This window comes from Miniopterus natalensis, chromosome 15, assembly GCF_054644295.1.
Source record: "Miniopterus natalensis isolate mMinNat1 chromosome 15, mMinNat1.hap1, whole genome shotgun sequence".
NCBI lineage: Eukaryota > Metazoa > Chordata > Mammalia > Chiroptera > Miniopteridae > Miniopterus > Miniopterus natalensis.
The window spans coordinates 26,545,412-26,567,105 of record NC_142095.1 but is presented as its reverse complement, the minus strand read 5'-3'; the positions used below and the strand labels follow the sequence as shown (position 1 = coordinate 26,567,105).

Genomic DNA, 21,694 nt, shown 5'->3' with positions numbered 1-21,694 from the left:
AATGAGGAACACTCATTTTGATGTGTAAGTCCTAAAATATTTATTCTTAAAGTTTTAACTACTTTCTAGTCATAACACATATTAGAATACTGATGTGGACTAATATACCATGAAAATTATACATTAACATGTAAGAATTTCTCTCTATGGGTCAATTATTTATATTTATGGTCAGAAACTACTGAATAATCCATCATCAACAATAAAGATGACATGCCCTGGCTGGTGTGATTCAGAGGTTAGAGTGTTGCCCCCGCAGCAAAGGGTTGTGGGTTTGATTCCCAGTCAAGGGCAAGTACCTGGGTTATGGGTTTGATCCCTGTCCCGGTCGGGGTACGTGTGGGAGGCAACCAATCCAATCGATGTGTCTCTCTCACATTGATGTCTCTCCCTCTCTTCCTCCCCCCCTTCCTCCCTCCTTTCCACTCTCTCTAACAACAAAAAATCAATGGAGGAAATATCCTCAGGTGAGGATTAACAACAATAACAAAAGATATAAAAAAAAAAGACGACAAAACAAACTAATATTTGAGTTTGGCATTAGGAGATCATTTTTAAAAATTATTAATATTATAGTTTTACTGTGATGAAAATAAAACAGAAAAACCTTAATAGAAGGGATAATCTACATGCTAAATGATTTGCACATGCATAGGCTAGATGTTCTTGTAACTATATTTCCTCACAATCATGTCCAACAAAGTGTTCTATTTGCCTTGGGATTGTCAACTAAGGGTGTTCATGAGGCCATAGTTAGGACTTATCCATGTACCTCTGTACCAGTGAGACACTGTCAGTGTGAACAAGTAGCCAGAGGGAAAACAGACAAGGCAGATGGTTCAGTATAATCCATCACCTCCACTGGAAAAGCAATCGTACAGATGGAAGAACAGACTTTACATAACTTTAATACATAGAGGGCAGTATATATTATTAATACAAATATCAGTGAAGGAGTTTTAAGCCCTTCCTGAGACAGAGAAAAGATACACCCTCAATAGTTTATTTTATTTTTAATATCAAATGCCAAATGAACAGCTGCCTGCCAGATGAATTTTTTTTTGGAACTCAGGGGCCTGAGAGAGGTCAAGAAAAGAGTTTTAAAAATTTACCATTAGGACCACTGGTATCAAAAATACAGTCATATTCATGAAACAGTACTGGTTACTAATTAGGAGGCAATGCTTTCTCTACCATGACCTTCTTAAATAAACTTTCTCTAACATAATATTTATCTCTTACGTTTAGAGAAATAAGTATGACAAACAGACTTATAAAAACAAAATCAAAGAAATATCTACTTATCCTAAGGAATTTATATTTTGAGAAAAAGTTAGCACAATTTGGACCCTGATGGTCTCAGTCTAGAGGTTAAATGATGCTTTAGCTGTCACTAGCAAACCCAAAGGATAGTTGAAAAGTGCAAAAAGGAAAAAGAAGAAGATGGCAAAAGTTAGAAGAGGCAGCACAGGAAAAAGACGGTGCTGGAGAGTAAGATAAGGCCACTCAGTTACACATAACAAGATATCACCCTTGACCTAAAGAACGAGAACAATGCAACAGAGATGATTCTGGGGACTTGAACGGGATGAAATAATACTGATAGAATGTCAGTAATCAGCTTAGTGACCAGACCCCACTATTTGGGGGTTTTAGTTGGGAATTAGGGGTGCAATTTTCTTCTTTCCTAATTATTTCCTTAATAAAAAATTTCTGACAGTGAACATGAAACAAATTGGACTCAAAAACTTATAAAACAACATCATCTATGTTACCAAAGGTAAAAGATTCCTATATTTAAAAGGGCTTTGAACTGTATTATCAAGTGGTTCAAAGTAGTGAACAGTAAGTAAAACTTTTAAAAATCCCTCTCTTGAGCTGCTAAAAAGGAAAAGAGAACATACCCTTTTAATATCAGTGATGGCACTCACTGAGCTGGGATACTTGAAATAATCAGCAAGCATGGCAATGAGGTGATCAGTAATGCTAGCAATTCTCTGTAGCTCAACATCTGGTTCAATCAAATAGGCGAGTGTCTCAGCTCCTTCAACTCTCTCCTCTAGTAATCTCTCCTTACTGCACATTCGAACCAAACAAGGCAATGTCTGAAAAGTAGTGAAATTAATTATTTGTTTTTTGGGAAAGGCAAAAGCTTGATGGAGAGCATACGGTGTGACTGAATCAACTCAATGGTTTTTATTGGGAGTCATGCTTGAAATCAAATTTTCAATAAAGACAGAGAAAAAGAGTTTTTTTTTAATGTAAAAATATACAAGATTCAGTGCATATTATACATCATTTATGCTGGCACACTAAACTCTAATCATATAATCAAAGTACAATAATACAAACTCTAATTAGGCTTTTGTAATCAATAGGACTAAAACTTTATCGTACAACCTTACAAAAGACATGTCAGAATCCCTAATAAATCATGTCTGATGCTTCTGTACCATGTCTGTATTTATTTACCTAATTGACATCCAGCAGTTGAACCACGAATGATTTTGCATTAGAAAAAATATGCTATTTTTTCCTTAGTGAGTAATATGGCTGGGATGACTTTTATTTTTTTGTTTGGGGATTAATATCTACAGTAGCAAAAAGAAAAAAAAAATAGATACAGCTTTAAAAATTCAGTGATCTTACCATTATTCAGATTCCATCGGTTCTCCTATAATGCAAGTGAAATGCATTAATTACAGTTCCTACACTTTCCAAAGAGCTCCTTGGAAAGACTAGTTATCTAGTCGTCCAATCTGTCTTGAGGTCCTTCAAAAATCTTGGCACTGTCTTGATTGGTTATTTATCTACATTAGATTCTCAATAAAAATATCCCATGTGGATAATGTGGAAGTAAAAACTGAAATATTACAACTGTAGGAAGCCTTCCTCAACTACCACAGTCAGCTGTGCTTTGCTCTTTTCTAAGTCCCTATTATATCTTTACCACAGTTTAGCACTTCATTGTTTACTGATTTCAGGCTCACTCAGGCTTTTCAATACAACTCTAGGCTTCCAAGAGGAAAGCCTTATTCTTATTTTCCTTTGAACAGTTACTAACATTTATCAGTACCATAAATCCATGGATTATTGAATTTCATGTTCACAACTACTACATAAAGAAGAAAGATACTATTAACCTAATTTATCAATGAGGAAGAAAAGGAGGGGTAGAGCAGTTAAGAAAATAAACCAAGGTCCTTGCATGGAAGCCCTTAGCACTCTATGCAGAGTTGTTTACTTAGGGAGTCCTCAGACCTCATTAAATTAACTGACTTGTTTTGCCAAAGACTAAAGCAAACATTAACCTTTTTTTTATCCTTGGGTTGATTTTGAATGCTGACAGTGAGAGATCTCACATTCATAAAATGACACACAATGAATTTATTTATACTTGTTTTGTCTTTTATAGCTAGTAAGACATTTAATGTACTTAATATATTGTTATTCCCACAATAACCCTGTGGGATACATGAGCAGGAATTACTGCCTCCATTTTCATAATTAGAATTCTGAAGCACCAAGAGAATAAGGGGTGTGCCCAAGGTTACCAAGCTAGGTAGTGTTGGCAATGCTAAAATCAGATCCCAGGTCTTGGGGCTCTTAGGGCTAGTCTCTCTTATCTGGGTTTTTCAGACTTCTAGGTGATTTGGGTATCAATGATGATGACTGTTTTCATGTGTTATTTATTTATTCTTTCTCATTATGCCTTCTGATTATCTGCCATGAGGGCAATATAAAGTCTTTATCTGCAGAGCTAGTAAACTGCTTCCTACAAAACTGTTGCAAACAATGAAAATCAAGAATTAAAATATATTTTCTATCACCTGAATTTTACATATTTTTACAGTTTCTACATCCCCCTTATTACCATAAAATAAAAAAGGTATGAGAAGGAAAGAATCATTTCACTTTGACTTTCAAAACACATCTAAAACCAATTTTTAAAAACTACATGGCATTCCACTGAAAAGAAAAGCATGGTGTTTACTATTATTTTATTCTGTGCACATACCATAGTGACAAATGAGTAAAAAACAGGAATATCAATATTTATATTCAACACATGTGATTGGATACTTTTCATATGCCTTTTAGAGAATTAATTAGCTCACCTTCAATACAATACAGTTGTCATCTGTCCGAATTGCTCCAGCTCTACACATGTAAGTTAAACTGGAATAAGATGACAGAAAGTAAGTTTTTGCTTGTGTTTTAAAGCTTTAAAAGGAAAATAACTTGCCTTTAAGATTTTATGGGTAAAAAAAAGACAACTACTCGCATTTATTTTGAGTGACGCTTTGATTCCCTTATCTGAGAACCTGTTAATAGTCAAAGAAAACTAACTGATACCAACAAAGTAAGACAGATATAAAAAACAAAAACAAAAACAAAACACCTACGAAAATGTTTTAAAATAAATGGCCTAATAGGTGGATAAATTTTGAAGATAGGTGCTGAGCACATTAGAGTTCTTTATACTTTTATGTTTTTATGTTTTAAATTTTTCATAATAGAAAGGGAAAAAATTAAATATTAAGTTAACAAAGTATCTAAGTTTAAATGAAGTTAAGTTGAACTATTCCAATTTCAACAGCAGAAGTATCACAGAGGAAGCATTTAACTTCTAACACTTATAGGTATCCATAAGAAATTAACTATTCAGAGGTTATCAGTAGTGGCATTAAGAATTAGGCAATAATTTGGTTTTATTGAAAAACAATTTACCTTCACAATTATATCTGGCTCTAAATAAGAATAAAATTACTTTGCATCCCTAAACAGGTAATGAACATTAAGTACTTCAGAAACTTTAATTAATGAATTTCCTTTTTCAATTAGATTCCTTTAGTAAGATGGATGAATAAACCTGTGTTGTAGCTTCTAGGGAACGCTATAAACAAATCAGTAAAATTCTTTATTTATACTATAGAGGGTTGAATTCTTTACAGCTGTTATCATTATTTTAAGGCTTGTTACCCCACTGTTTTTTTTGTTTGTTTGTTTTTTGTTATTTTTTTAACCCCACTGTTTTTTTAAATCAGTTCTATGACAGGATTACCTTGCTAACAAAGAAGCAAATACTCAGTTTTGAAGTTAAAGACAAAAAGCAAACAAACAAAAAATACAAACAATATAAACAAAAAACAATTCGTGGTTCACGAGTAATTCACTGAAAATTCCTCATTCTCATCAAAATATTAGAGGGCCACAGTTTTTAAATACTGAGACTAAATAATTAATTTACATAGAACCCTATACAACAGGTGTTCAACCTATCAATGTACTGATAATTACAGAATTAGCATGTATGGAAGGCTTATATGAACCAGGAGTTATGCTAATAAGAACTTTATATAGCTATCTTATAAATTGTTACACCTCTATGAAGATTTTTTTGTTTTGTTTTTCCTAAAATGAGGAAACTACATTCTCTGAAACTGTGCCTTGGTTATCAACATCAAGTAATTGTCATCCACATTTCTACATCTTTGTATTTTCCCGGCTTAATACTTTTAATATTTAGCATAATATGTGTTGGTTAACTCTCATCTAATTCTGTATTATTTCAGAGGAAATACAGGAAAGGAATGGAATAAAGTAATTTTCTGTAGATAGTCTTAGATGTCATATGCGAGTTCTTGTTCTGCATGCTCTTGAGTAAATGGAGTAAAAATTCATATCCATTTAAGAAAAAATGAGACAACCCCATGACTTTCAAATTTCAAAATCCCAAAATAAGATTGGGATTGAAACTGACATTGATCTGTCCAAAAATACTCTAAGGTAATGATAAGTGTTATCTTTTTTCCCACATTGTCTTGACTTTTACCATTTTGCTGATGTGAGTTGCATCTCAATAGGCTTATCCCTCTGTAACATCTTCACAAAAATTTGTGGTAACAATTCTCCATCGACCAAAACTAGAAATAAAACAAACAACAAGAATTAAGAAATTCTTTAAATCTACAAAGTTTATAAATTAAATCATATAGGTGCCAATGAAAGTTCCAGCCTACCATTTACCAGGGTCATCGATACCTGGGGGTTTTCAAAAGCTAAAACTGAGAAGCATTTCAGTGCTTGCATTCGAACCTATAAAAATAAATGAACAAACAAACAAAGTATTTATTTAAATTTTACAAATATGGATTTTAATGTCTCAGAATCTAAACTCTTCTGAAGAAATAACTATTTAAATCTGCTAAAGTGTTAAAGGAAGAGCTCAAGGGAACAGAAATAAGACCTGTGTATCTAAAGAGCGCAGTAAGTTAAAATCAATTATAAAAGATTAAAATTAATTTTGAAGTAATGGAAAAGCAAAAATAGCAAAGTAGTAACTAAAATTGATCTAGATAAATCCCTAATCAAATTTAAAAGAACAAAATGTAAAGTTGGTAAGACAAAGGGAACTTAATAACAATTACCAACTGCCTTTCATGTGGGACATTTCTTCTTCCCAAACTACAAAAAACAGAGACCTGAAGGAGGTGGGGGGCGTACTCTACTCTTGTAATTACACATGGGACCCGCATGGGGGAAGAGAGGAGACAAAGTTACAATACAAGTTTGAAAAGGACTAAACTAACTTAACTTTTAAAACATCTATAAATTGTGCTACCATTCCTTAAAACCAGGTAACTGGACTGGGAAGAGACCAAGGGCCCAGGCTCTTGACCACACATACAATATATTTTATAATTTGCAGGAGCTCCTATAAGAGATGTTACTTTTTAGTCCTGTTCAGTTTTCATCAGATATCTAATCCTCACTTCCAAGCCTGAATCCATATTTGATGTTCTTATGTGGAACCTGGAACTGGCAGGATAGGTAGCTGAGGTGTGAGGAAACATGTCCCTCACTTGGGCAATACTCCTATCCTTGTGAGCTCTTCACCAAGAGTGAGTTTGGGCATCTGAGGTAGGGAAACATATGCGTTAGCAGGCTGCAATAAAGCTAAGGACCAAAAGAGCAACTAGGATAAGTACAGGTAGGGAGAAAACAAAATGACGGCTTTTCTGCTGCACAGGAAACTCCTGGTATACCCAGCTCTAATGTAACACAAGGACAATGTCCCAATATTTGCTACAATTTGCTAAATGAACAACAATGAAATGTTTTAGCTAAATGCCTCATAATATATCATGATGCCACTTACCTATATATAAAAGACAGTAAAGAATTTAATCTGAAAACCATTGACTTGTTAACTCAAAATACAAAACAGAATACATTTTAAATGATCATGCGTATGTGAGATATGCTGTTTGAGTCACTGTGGCTAAATAAAGGTCTCAGATATGAAAGCCAAAGTCTTTCCTGATCTAGCAAGCCACTGCTCCTATAATACTTCAAAGCATCAGCTTTGGCACTGACAACTAACTGGAAGAGATCATTAATGGTCACAGGCGAAAATCAAGAGCAACTCATATCACAACCATATCCTGAAAAAAAGGGAAAGGCAACTACAAAAGGTAGTAGTTTTTTGTTTTTTTTTTAAAGCAAATTCTATAGATAAGACAATGCCCCATAACATTTTACTGATCAATTACTAGTCTTCATCACAATATCAAAGAAGGAATAAAAATGTAGGTCTCCTTCTAGAGCAAGACTCTAGAAACCCAAATAAAGTATAAAAACTTGGACATAATTTTTAACATCTTACTTTGTAAGATACTGAGGTTAGTAGGTGAGCAATATTCTGAACTGCACCATGGTTAAACAAAATTGTTTGATGATCTGGACCCTGTAAGAAAATAGAATATAGCAATACATTAAAAAGAGCAACGATTCATTCCAATAAAACATTTACTCAAATGTAGGAAACCACACTCAATACAATGCAGAATTCTCAGTCACTGTTCTCTGGTATAAACTCAATTCCCAAAGAAGCAGGGTAGACACTATTTTTAGTCCTGCAAGGGGCAGCCATATCTTACCTCATCCCAGTTCTGTAGAATTACTGCCTCATTACCTTCCCCAAATAAGGAAAGGGGCACAGAGCTATCCTGGCACAGGGCCTTTGCAACTCTTAAATAGACACTATCACAGCAGCAGAACCACTATGAATTCTACCTCACCCTACACCCACAGGAGAGTAACAGTGGTAGTCATTCTTACAACTTAACTCTAATGAACTAGTGATGAGATCTCTAAAACTAAATAACTGCAAGAGGAACTGGAGCAGAGACTAACCAATCTCAACACATCAGGAAGTTTGAGTAACGGATGAGTGTTGTGGGAAACACAACACTCCATAACTGAGATGTGAACAATGGGTTTTGGTTTCTGTTTGTATCTCATTTATCTTCTTAAAATTACCACTTCTTAGGGTAGGAAGGTGAAGAAAATAGAAAAATTCAGCTATTTTATTTTTCATCAACTGTTTTCTACTAATCGATTACTGAGGGTCTTTAAAGTGGCAGAAGCTAAAGATTAATGCAAGGCTTTAACTTTGCCACAGTTTTTACTCATTGATTTTATGTCCCACCCATTCCACCCACTCAAATAATGAAAAGACAATTAAAGCCAGGATAAGGGTGGTATGTCATGCTTATCATTATTCAGAAAAGCTAGACTATCTGCCTAGGTTTATCACAGAAAACCAGTTACTAGTTTAGAAAAAGAGCTCTCAAACCAATTTATCCAACCCACTATTTAGCCACGTAACAACTATCTTCTAGGTGCTCATTCTTTCTTAGACCAAAATATCCATCATTTGAAGTGGGGAGATTAGAACTCATACTTCTGAATAACAAAACAGTCATACTCTATTTTATAAGTAATAATCCCCTAAATATTTTATATACTATTAAAAGGGTCCTTAAAAAAAAACTTAAGCAATTTCTCTTAATTTCTATACATTTTCTAACTTCTAATTTCTTATTTTTAAATCACTATATGATAGTCCACAGTTTACTCAGACAAACCCTGATTACATATTTTAGGTAGTTTCTAATGTCTCAGTATGATAAACAACGTTTTGTTGAATTTTATTAAAGCTGCATCTCAGTGAAGATCCTTAGGGAATGAGGGTAAATTCCCAGAGTAAAACTGCTTGATGTATTTGTCACTATATATCCACCCAGAATAGTGCGAACTTGCTCTTATAACTGAAAAATAGCGACATTCTCAGGACACAGGCTGAAAGAAAGTGTGCTCTTTCTACCTCACTCTCATTGATGCACCTGCCGTTATAATTAACAGTATTACTTCTTTACCTGCTATGTGCTGGGCACTGCTCTAATGCTTTACTTGAACTAGCTCATTTGAAACACAGGAGTCTCTGGCTGATTCATTATAAACAGAGTGGCAGAGACTGCAATGGGGAAGCCAAGGGAAAGAAGGGTCTCCTAAGAATCTGAGCCATTTTTTTTCTTACCTAGCAACAAATAACTAGAATAAATTGTGAAGCCTAAATTAGCCTTGGCTAACACATCAGCATACTAAGATTTTTTTGCCTTCCTTATAAATTTTAAATCCCAATTTAGATACTGGCAGTGCTTAGCAGAACAGCTAAGTAGACAGGGTGTTGCCTCTGCCCCTGCACCCCTCTGTTTTTCTACCTCTGTATTCAGTTAATCTGTTTCCCGGCTCTGAGGTGACCTAATGCTAACAGGTTTTGTATTTTCGTCAAGATATTTTATACATATACAAACAAATACTTAAGTATATTTTCCCCCATTTTAACACAAATGGTAGACTACTATATGTGTTTATATATACTATGTGTAAGTACTATATAAATTTCATATCCCACATATATTGCCCTAAGCCTTTTATTTCTTTTATAATGCATCTGAGAGCATTCACATCAGGACATAAAGAGCTTCTCATTCCTTTGTTGGCTGTATCCCTCTGTATGAATGCCCCGCTTTAACAAGTTCTCTGCAGTCAGACATCTGATTGTTTCCAGTTTTTTTGCTGTTACAGACATCAGTGACTATCCATGTGCAAGCATCTTTTCCCCAAGAGCCGGATCACTTATGAAACATCTTTACTGATGGAGTTGTTTACTAATGATGACAAGATCAAGCACAGTACAATTCTCTCAACACAACTATTCCCCACTGCTAACAAGATAAACCACACCTTTTCATCCCTCAAATTCTTTGCCCCAAAGATTGTAGCAAGTATTTATCACAAAAGCTCTTCTCTCTGTGGTCATACATAGGATTGTGTAAAAACAACCATGAAGGAAGGAATTCATGGCTGTACCAACTAGAGAGGAGGAACTATCGTCTGATTCTTATCCAGTCCCTCTAGTCTCTCCAAGTCAACCTGCATGAACCTAGGTGTACAGAGGCAGCATCCAGAGTAGGAGGCACACATGCCCTTGTGATCTTGAACTCCAAAATACAGGTCTCAGAAATCTGACTAACTGCTTAAGAAGTGACAACGATTTAGAAGTTAGAGCTCCAATTAATATTATTACTAGCCTTTTTTTTGGTTCTTAATAAATCAGGAAAGAAAATTTCAAAGACATAATTATGATTATAAAACATTTTAGTAATCCCTCCTCTCTGTCTCCTCTCCCCCAAGTATGTATATTTATTTGATACTGATACCAGTATATGCAAATTTGTGAGTCTTAAAATTGTATTATGAATCTTATATGTAAACTGAACAACATGAAAATGAAAGGTTTTTATAATTAGTGACAATACAGAAATCATCAGATCAGTTGTTTTTAAAGATCCATATTGTTAGTGTATCAGTAAAGAAATTAATATTGTATTTTAGGCTACTTCTATGGTCACTGGGTTTATAAACACTATAATGTTTCCTGCGGTCTAGTTTTATCTCAGAACTCTTGAATTTGGTCACTTAATTACAGTGGCAAATGCTCAGTATCAGGCTGAAAGAAAGCTGAGTTAAGATGAATTTCTCTGTTATCTGGCATGAGGGTGCCTGTAAGTTTCTCTCTAGCACAAGAACTAGTGATTTAATGGTATTCCTTTATCTATGATTTCAGCTAAAACAGCACTGAGAAGTTTTACATGAGCAAGCCTAAAAGTGGTGGGAAGTTTCTAATGAATAATAATAAAAGCGATTTGGGTAGCCTCAGGGATAGCATTATTCAAACTTCTCATAATTTAACATAATTTGACATGTAGCAGTTATACACATCAGGTCCAATCCTCAGTGCCCTTTTGGGATTACTGTAGTTATAACTAGTAGATGCTGCGTTCTCGAGCACTCAGTATAGATGTTCAAAGATTTTTAATGATGCATAGAGCTCTGGAGTATCCTTTTCTACCTGCCAGGGCTGGCTACAAGACATCATTTCATTGTTGGAAGATTCTAGACCCTATTAGTTTAGCTCATTTTTAGTAAATGAATTGCAACAAGAGTATTGTTTTCTCAAAGCCATTCTTTGCCCACCTCAAAAGATTAAGGGATCATTTGACATCCCTGGTCCTGTGAGTCAGCTTACACACTGTCAAAGCAATCTGGGAAGAGAAACTTCAGAGATTTTTGACAAAAATCTTAAATTCTAAACATCTTAAATGGAATTAAATAGGCTGTGATATTCCTCTAGGATTTGGTAAGGGTTTTTTGTTTTTTTCTAAATAAATCTTTATTTCAGAGAGAGGAAAGGAGAGGGAGAGAGAGACAGACACAAACATCAATGATGAGAGAGTCATTGGGAATTGAGCCTGCAGCCCAGGCATGTGCCTTGACTGGGAATCGAACCTCGATCTCCTGGATCCTAGGTCGATGCTCAACCGCTGAGCGGTAAGGGGTTTAAACATTTAAATTATAATCAATAGGTAATTTTTATGGAACCACATTATTTAATTTTCAATTATTTGGGAAACTGTTCTAAAATGTGATCTGTGATCTTCCTAGTTTAGTATGTAGGTGTTCACTTCTCTTTCCCACAGTTCCCCAAACTCTTCACTTTGTATTTGTATTATAAATGACAGATGAGTAATGTTGCCCTGAAAACTTACAGAATCATCAAATAATAAATAATTATTGGGTTAGAAATTAGCAAGTGTATAGAAATGATTAAAGATCTCAAATAATCACCCACTGTTATCAAAAGAGTACACTCAATGAGCAAACTATGAAGCAAAATAAGTAGTACTTCACAGCATTCCTCAGGTTAGGCTCAGGCACTTATAGTAGCAGAAATTTCTCTCAATAAAGAGCAAAAGAATCTCTCAGTTCTCCTGGTATGAGATCACTTAAAATAATTTCCAACAATGTGGAAACTGAGGGTGTAGGGAAACAGTCATGATTACACACTGTTGATAGGAGTATAAAACGGTACAACCTCTATATAAGACAATATGATTAAGTTACAAATGCACACACTCTTTGATTCAACAATTCCATTTCTTATAAAATATCTTACATACAAGGTATTTGTTGCAGCATTGTTTTGTAATAATATTAAGACAGAAAACAAGGTAAATGTCCAACAACAGAGGACTGGTTAAATAAATTACTGTACATCTATACAGTAAAATACTATATGGTTGTTTATAAAAAAAAATGAGGGAGCTCCTTATGTACTGATATGGAATAGCCTTCAAATTATGTTAAGTGAAAAATGCAAGGTGTGGAAAGTATGTATGGTACACTTTCATTTATGTCAAAAAAAAGGAGGGGCAGGGGATATAGACATAGGTCTGCTTATATGTACAGATTATCTCTGGAGGATACACAAAGACATATCTCCTGAGGACACATAAGATTTTACATTACAGAGAACATTTATTCTGGTTCTTACTTTACAGCAGTGCGAGAAGATCTGACAGATGTATTCCTGGGTGTAGCGGGACTTGCTCAGCAGCGCCATGAGGTGTGGTATCACCGTAGCATCCTGGAGTTGAAGGGAAGGAGAGCACAGCAACAAGGAACTTAGGCACTGTGGAGTACATCTAACAAGTTACAGCGGTGCCTTGGTTTTCGAATGTCTCCGTTAACGAACATTTTGGTTTACGAACGCCAAAAACCCAAAAGTAAATGCTTCGGTTTTTGAACATGCCTCGGGAGTTGAACATACCACACAGCTTCCGCTGAATGCAAGATCCTGAGGTCCAGCTGTTGGCTGTTTATCCCTCGGTTTTCAAACATTTCAGAACTCAAACAGTCTTCTGGAACGGATCACATTCGAAAACAGAGGTACCACTGTATTTCCATGAGCAGGTACTTATGCAAGCCTCTTAACTTAATGACAGTAAATCAAGTTTGCTTAAGGAGCTTGGGAAAACAAAAGCAACACAGCCATCAAAACTGTCTGGGCAAAGAATAAGGAGAAGGGCTTTAATATTCATCCTCAACAATAAAATACAACAACAGAAAATTCTCAATTTCTTTCCCATAAACAGCCTACACTCCCGCAATAAAACAAAATCAATTAAGTAAGACTTGACAGAAATCTGTCCTGAAACCCAAATGTGAGGTAAAAATATACAATAATAAATAGCTTATAAGGAGGAATTATTGTATAAAAATAAAACTTGGCAATTATGATCTCTGAGATGTTATGGTATCAGTAATCAGTAACAATCTCTCACAATGACTACAGTTAGGTAATTTCAATCTTCACAATAGCAACTTCTCATTTATAGCATACTCTCTACCTATTACTGACACTTAGCAACATACATGACAGTATAGAAGAGAGAAGGATCCATCCAACCTGCTACAGGGCTCTCCAAGAATCTCCAAGGGCTCTCAGAATGGGGAAGGAATTAAAAGTTGAAAGAGAACTTGAAATGAGCCACAGATGGAAAGGAGATTCCATCCTTTTAATGCATCCTTGTCAATGCTGTCATGAATCCTAGAGCTCTGAGTCTCAAGTATGAATGTGTATGCAAACTCCAGAAGATATTCTTTGCGTGCATATTGTGATTCTGTAGGTTTGGAGTAGGACCTAAGATTCTGCATTCTAACTAGTTCCCAAATGACGCCAATGCTGCTGGTCCACAGACTACACTTTGACAAAAGACAACAGAAGGCAAGGAAGACAACTTAAAAGAATAACACTGTTGGGATGAACAAGACTTGGGGTTTCCCTTAGAAAGAAAAGAAGGCCCAAGGTACGTAAAAACTAAGTAAAAAGGAGAAGGCTATTTGTTCCCAAGTAGAATCTTTTCCCCTTGCTTGTTAGTATAACCCTCTGTGTTGTCACAAGCACTTAAAAACAAAATGAAATACTTAGAAAACCTCAAAAAAAAAAAAAAAGTCAGGTACTAAATGCATAGAAAGAGAGAAGATGGAGACTGGAGGGGAAAGGAAAACAGTGGTTCCACTGGCAGAAGACAGGGATGTGGGTAATGGAGAGGAATATTGGAAAAGCCTATATCAGGCTCCTAAAACAACTCCCACCTCCTTTTTCTCCTCCACTGCTCTTATCCCTCCATTTTCCTGCATTTCTTTACACCTGCCCCCCTTTCTGCCAATTCTGTTATATATCTGCAGTTTATTGTTGAGCACTAGGCAAAGAATAGTTACGTAATTTGCTCAATGGATAAGAGGAATTTCAAACTAGATATCCTGCCCTCTTCCAATCTGATTGCTCTGTCTTTAGGTTACTGCCTGAGTTGCCTCGGCAGCTGGCCTCTTCACTATTCAACTCACAGACAGCAGTTAATTACACCACAACACCACTCTCTGTCATTATCCTATCCAACACTTTTCATGGATTCTTCACTCTTTCTGAGGCATAAAACTGAGATGCTTCGTAAGTTACATGTTCTTACTGTGAAAGTCACTCAGTGTCCCTGAGGCTTAATTTTTCTCATGTAAGAAAGTTAAGTTGGCGTCAATCAGTCTTCCAAATTATGCACCACGATTCCATAGTGACTTATGAAATCAGGTTAGAGTGTGAGGAGGAAGGAGTTAAAATGGCTGGCCAGGATCAACTTCTCCCTCTATTACTGATTGGATTGGGGATTGAGGGGAAACTTCCAGGGCAGTGATTTTCAATCTTTTTCATCTCATGCACATATAAACTACTAAAAATTCTGCAGCACACCAAAAATATTTTTTTCTGATCTGACCAAAAAAAAAAAGGTATAACTTCAAGTCATTCACACCAGAAGGCTATTGTGTTGGCTGTTGTCATTTTTTATCTGACAATCTAAGGGAAAAGAGGTCAGTGACCTGACTAGAGTCAGGTATTGCATGTTTTAAAAATCGGTTGAAAATCGCTGTTCTAGAGTAAAGAAGACTAGTGACTGGTTTAACCTCTTTGTAAACGGACAATAGGACCTTAAAACAGACTGATATTTACTAGGAATAGAGTCCTGTGGAATGCTTTGAGGAGAATGTTACTAATTTAGGACTGCTTACAGTACCAGTGGTTCTCAAAGAGTGGTCCAAGGACTAGCAGCATGTAAGTTACCTGGAAACTTGTTGGAAATGCAAATTCTCAGACCCTACTCCAGACTCAGTGAATCAGAAACTAGAGGTAAAGTCCACCAATCAGTTTAACAAGCCCTCCAGACAATTCTCGTGCTTGCTCTTTTGAGAACCACTGTAGTAAACAATTTATAGGATTTGTGAGGCGTGGCTCCCTGAAGAATGCCACACAAATCCCTGAGGTATAAAACTGAGATGTGTCATCATTTAGAGCCTCTCTGCTGTTGGAGGTGGCTCTCAAAGCTCCCTTACAATACTTAAATGTATCATTACCAGGTGGTGGAACATGGATCTGATATGCGAAGGACTGATTATGAAGCTGCATATGTCCCCCCTCCCTGATTGTTTTGCTTATGTCTCTGGATTGCTTATGTTCTTGAAATATTTGTAAAGCAGGATTCTGGGCAAGATCTCTGATTTATGTGTGTCTGACGTGACATCCTGATGCTCTGTGCTGGCTGAGAGAATCACAGCAGCGTTGTTTTCAATGAAAAAGGATGTCCCAGGAATCAGAGGGCGCTGTATGCACGGAGCTGCTCTGTGAAGGCTGCCTCAGGGTTCTCTCTTTCCCTCGCTCACACACAAACTCACACATAGGCACAGTGTGGCAATGGAAAATACATTTCCTACTGTGGATTATGGGTAAGAGTATTTGAAAATACCGGCCTGGATAATTTTCATTAAGAAAGTCCCATGGAGCCCTGGCCGTGTACTTGGTGGTTAGAGCATCAGCCTGTGCACAGAGGGTTGCAGGTTCGACCCCTCGTCCTGGTCAGGGTGCGTGTGGGAGGCAATCAATTCCAATGTCTTTCTCACATTAATCTCTCCCCCCCCCCATCCTCCTCCTCCCTCCCTCCCACTCTCTCTAAAAATCAATGGAAAAAATATCCTTGGGTGAGGAGTAACAACAAAACAACAAGCCCCACGTAGTCCACAGATAAAAACACCCCCTAGTAATCCCTGAGGTTTGTGAAAGCTCCTGAATGATTCCAAAGACCTCTGGATTCTCTCATACGTATTCTCTGTTCTAGGCCAGCAAACAAGCCTCTTGCACGCTGACTCTGCCTCACCTCTCCGACTGAAACTACACCGATGCCCTGCCCTCCTTAGACTGCCCTGCCCACGGCCCTGCATGTTCTCTTACACAGATCTTTCCTAGACTGGCCTCTTTACTCTCTAAGTCTTATCCATTATTCAAGACCAGGGCAATTCTAGCTTCTCTATACAGTCTTCTCTGCTGGAGTTAACCTAGAGTGAGCAGAACTCCCTATCACTCATTTAGCATTAAAAATATTGCCTTAATTTGTATATAGTAAGAGATCAAAATGGGTCTTTAAAAAAACAGCTTATAAATTCCTCAAGGTCTGAGACTGTCTTCACTTCTTTACAAAGCCTAGACCATTTGACATTTGCAAATTAACAAGAACTCCAGTACTTCTTGAGACTTTTTTATAATGTAACACAGTTGAGTCTTGAGATGCTAAGTAAATTAGAAGTATGATGTTAGTAAAATGTAACTGGTGATTCAAAAACATCTAAAACTCACTGTATACAATAACTCCTCTGGAGTGACGGGACTGGTGAAGATGGTGCGTAGGCATCGAAGGCAAGCTTCAATGAACTTCAGGTCTAGGGACAACAGTCCTATTAATAGAAAATAGATTTGAGGCTCATCTTTTCAACCCATATTTAAAACTGTAAACTGATTCTAATTTTTACTTTTATAAATATGACTTCCCTACATACCTTGCAGTAAGGCAGGGATAATATGGCAATCTAGTAGAGACTTGACATTGTTTTCAGTACCCATAGCAAGACTTCCCAATACCACTGCACATTCAGTTTTCAGCTCTGTACTTGAGGTTTCTTGCTGAAGCAAGTACAACAATCTAAAAAGAATAAACTCAATAAACAGAAGAGACTAAAAAACTTAAAAGTAAATTAGCTAAAAGTAATGTGACAGAAAAAGGCTACCAATAAATCACACATACTAAAAATACTGTTGGAAAGCTTTACAGAGGGTAGGAAATGGTCATTTGTTTTATCAGCTGCTAATTTAAAAAAGAAGTATCTGGGGGGAAAAACAGAAGACATTTTCTTCATTTTGAGCTATCACATAATCTCAAGAGTTTATCAGAACTATAAATCTGAAAGTTGTCCAAAGTGGTCTCTTTAGAACCAGCAACATCACAGTCCCATGTTATCTGCCACTTCGGAATGTAGACAGCCAATGCCAAGGGTCTTACAGTCATACAAGAAATGGACCTGGAATAACCAGAGCTATAGTTCAGAGATCACGGGGGTTGAGCCTAGAGGAAATATTCAGAATCCTTGTGCAGCTCTTCAAGCAAGGGAAACTCCCTTCTTTCTCCAATTCTCCCATATGGGGAATGAGGGGATCCTCCCATTTCTACTCCAGCCCAGCTTGCCAAACAACTACTCTCCAAATTTTAATCATCCACCACTTATGACCATCTCCCTTATTCTAAGGTAGAACTCTAATGCTCCCTAAAGCATATTTATATACTGAACACTAATCCACTAAAAAGGCTGAGTGCTTTATGGTTACGAAAGTATATATTGGAAGTTGGTTACGATAAAAACAATACAACCATTGATCCCATATCAAAAGATAAAAAAGAACAGAAAAACCCCCAAAACATTTAAAAGTTCTGCATGAAAAACTTATAGCAACTGCACATAAAACTTAGTTCTGAGTAGGAAAGGCAAACTGAAAGTTATACAACTGTCATTATCTGCCAAAAAGAAGCTTATTAAATCATCAGAAGAAATCAAACTTTGTTAACTTAAAAAACAACAAATTTTAAAAATTTAGAAATAAAGAAAAGTAGAATTAAAGACCAACCAGGTCTCTCTCTTTTTTTAAAAAAAGATTTTGAGAATCCTGAGAAATTGTTATCTAGTCATACAATAAAACTGCCAGGGCTCTGAGTAGACAGAGAAGAATGAAACAGGCTGGTGTACACTGCTGCTCTACCCAACACATTCTTCTATTGCAGGGTCAATGATCTTCCTGAATTTCTAAAAAGTATTCATACATTCACTTCATCGTCCATTCTCTGGTACTTTAATTTGTTTTGCTTTTTTGCAGATGCTCCATATAACTCATGGCATTTATTTAAAAAATTATGAGGCTTTTCAAAAACAGAATAGGCAATACAGAAAAAAGATTAGTCTTATGGTTAAGAATGAGAAAAATATTAGAAATAGAATGAATAGCAGAAAAGGGAATGATAGCAAACATACCTTGGAACAGCTCCTAAAACAATGAGATTGGCTTTCTGCTTGTTGTTTCCAATTACGGCATTTTTCATGTCTCTGAATTCAGGGGAAGAGAAAAGGGTAAGGTATGTTGAAAAGTCATGGAAAAAAATCAAAGATCAATTCATTCCACTTTATATTTATTATGCAACATCTTGAATTGGCAAGTACAGAAGTTAGTGATAAAATCAAAGCATTGACTCTTTCCCCCCTGGAATGCCAAAAAGAAGGAACAGAAATAGGTGCAGAGTAAACCTGGGGGCTGTAAAACAGGACAGTAGAGGAGTGGAGGAAGCAGGATATCCTGAGTACTGGGAAAAGACTTCCAATACAAAAAAACCAAGTTCTTAAACAAAGGCCACCAAACCTTTGAATACAAAGAAATATAGACCACCTTCTCACACACAGATCTGGGAGTAAAAAGTAAAAGCAACCAGCACACAGAACATATCTGACCTTGGTTCAGGGAGAATGACTTTGTTCACTCTTTTTTTCTGTCTTCTTTTGGACTGAGTATTTCTTATTATTCTATTTTATCTCCTTTATTGTCGTATTAACTGTACCTCTTTGGGTTTTGTTCTGTTGTTTTTTGGTGGTTGCTTTACAATCTACAATGTGCATGTTTCAACAATCTTCAAGGGATATTATCCCCCATTTCACGTGTATTGTAAGAGCATTGCAAGTATAATATGCACTTCCATTTCCCCTCCATTCTTTGTGTTGCTACTGTCACACATTTTATTTTTAAATTAATTAGAAACAACAGAATATACTGTTACTATGTTTGCTTAAGGAGCCAATTATTCCTTAAGGAGATTAAAAAAAAAAAAAATCCTTTATATTCCTTACATATTCACCAGTAATTTTTATTCTAGCTACACTAAGATCTTTACTTCACCAGGAATAAAACTTTATTGATAAAGTATTTCTATCATTGCCCAATTGATTTGCAAACATGTGGCTGGTCCCAAAGGACAGGGGAAAAAAAAAAAGCTCAAAATAAACCTAGTACAACTAAAAAATGTTTAATAAAAATACCCTAATTGATCAATAGTCCTATTTTACTACAGAACACTGGAACTATGTGATCTACAGAGCAACAGTTCTCAAAGTGGGGAAAAGAGGGCATTACAGCCCCCTAGGGGCATTTCAAAAGTTTACGAGGCATCTGGAAATTTCTGGCCATAGTTTACAAAGAGAGAGCATTTTTTGCAGTTTTTTAAAAAATTATGGATTTTCAGTATTGTACCTGCCCTGTAAATAAAAGGGAGATTACACTTTTTGTTAAGAGTTAAATCAGATCACTAGCACAGAGGCACTTGTGGTATTTAGTCATCAATACCATACACCTACATCAGCCCACATTTGTAGCCTTGCATTCGCACTGCTTCATTAAGTTTTCTAACATAGTCACATCTAAGCATTTACATATTAAACATTAGAAATTACCTTCTTTTTTATTTCTCCTTTATATTATATGGAGGGAAGGCATCATTTTAGAGTTATGTATGTGAGTAGGTTATATCATGGATTTAATTTCAGCACAGTACAGGGATGTTACAAAATACTTATAAGGGGAAGTCAGGTCTGATAGTGTTAAGGATGCTGCTATAGAGCCTCAAAGTTCTTAGCTCATCCATTTCTTTCCAACTCAAAATAAGCTCCCCTAGATAGGTGGCTAGCATCTCTTCTGACTCCCCCTCTTTTAAGAGGTGGAACTCTACAATATGTAGGAATATTTTGCCAACACTGAAAGTTACAGGCCTGAAAATATTCTATAGTTGGCAAACCACAATCCTGTAGAATGGCAGAATAGAGCCCGGCCGGGTGTGGCTCAGCGGTTGAGCATAGACCTAGGATCCAGGCTATCGGGGTTTGATTCCTGGTCAGGGCACATGCCCGGGTTGCGGGCTCGATCAATGACTCTCTCATCATTAATGTTTCTATCTCTCTCTCTCCCTCTCCTTTCCTCTCTGAAATCAATAAAGATATATTAAAAAAAGAAAAAAAAAAAAGCAGAGTAGAAAACAGATGGGGAAAAAGTTACTTAAAAAAAAAAATCAACAACTAATTGTTACAGTCAGTATATATTTCCAATACCAACCAAATTCACTGGCATTTTAAACCCTGGTAATAATTGTAATACTCTTTTCCTCAATTACCTTCTTCAATTATTGCAGAGCTACTATGGCCTAGTGCTCTGCTGAAAGCTGATTCTCCCAACAAACTATGAATAACATTTTCACAAGCCTTGAGCCAAACACTGTACACTTGCCTAGTCTTCATGCATTAGCTCAGTGCCTGAGGGTAGGTCTGTTTTTCAGGGCCTGATTTGTCTCTCTGTAAACTATCTGTTAGATCTTCCAGATGGTTCACAGAAGAGAGTAGGAGTACTTTCTGTTTATAGGTACTAAACTGAATGAAGCTTACTAAGGTTCTTACCAAATACTGATACATGATTTTAAAATTACGTGATATCAAAGCTTCACTTAAAAAAGCATAGTTGTAAGAGATTGTATATCCAGACTCCTGCCTCCTTACGGATGCCTGCAGTTTTCTTAGAGACTTACTTCCCAATCATCAGTTTATAGAGCCTAACCTAGCAGCTTGTCATGTACTCTCTTCTTCCCTGCCTATACCAATACAGCACATTCATTTACTCAGCAGCTATCTACTGAGGGTCTCTTTTGTGTCAGATGCCATTCTGGATGCTCTCTCTATTCTGGATCTCCCAACCACAACACTTCCCCAGATTTCTCCTCATTCTTCCTAAACTAAGCAGAAATGAGATATCCCCACATGACCATATAAACACATTCTAAGTATCTGAAACCATGCGAGAGTAAATGTTTTTATAGACGAAAGCAAACAAAAACCCTTCCAAGAGCAACTGTCCAGTTCTTTTAACAGTTTGCAAAACGGACATGAAGAAGCCAGCTGGTAGTTATAGAGTAAATCTAGAATAAAAAGAACACAACTAATAAAATGGACCAATGTCTACAGAAAGCAATCCTTGCTCTAGCTCTAA

At 36.3% G+C, this 21,694-nt stretch overlaps 1 protein-coding gene across 3 annotated transcripts in view; it reads right to left on the bottom strand.

Moving 5' to 3' along the window:
• ARMC8 (armadillo repeat containing 8) overlaps positions 1-21,694 on the bottom strand; it is an 85,520-nt gene that overhangs the window by 35,823 nt on the left and 28,003 nt on the right. For all 3 annotated transcript variants that reach the window (XM_087824952.1, XM_087824951.1, XM_087824953.1), the window contains 9 exons: positions 18,652-18,723; positions 17,131-17,273; positions 16,931-17,028; positions 12,746-12,838; positions 7,670-7,750; positions 6,024-6,099; positions 5,837-5,927; positions 4,119-4,179; positions 1,905-2,105 (listed from right to left, as the gene is read on the bottom strand). In XM_087824952.1, the coding sequence (XP_087681078.1) occupies positions 1,905-2,105; positions 4,119-4,179; positions 5,837-5,927; positions 6,024-6,099; positions 7,670-7,750; positions 12,746-12,838; positions 16,931-17,028; positions 17,131-17,273; positions 18,652-18,723 (916 nt within the window). The remainder of the gene's footprint in view (positions 1-1,904; positions 2,106-4,118; positions 4,180-5,836; positions 5,928-6,023; positions 6,100-7,669; positions 7,751-12,745; positions 12,839-16,930; positions 17,029-17,130; positions 17,274-18,651; positions 18,724-21,694) is intronic.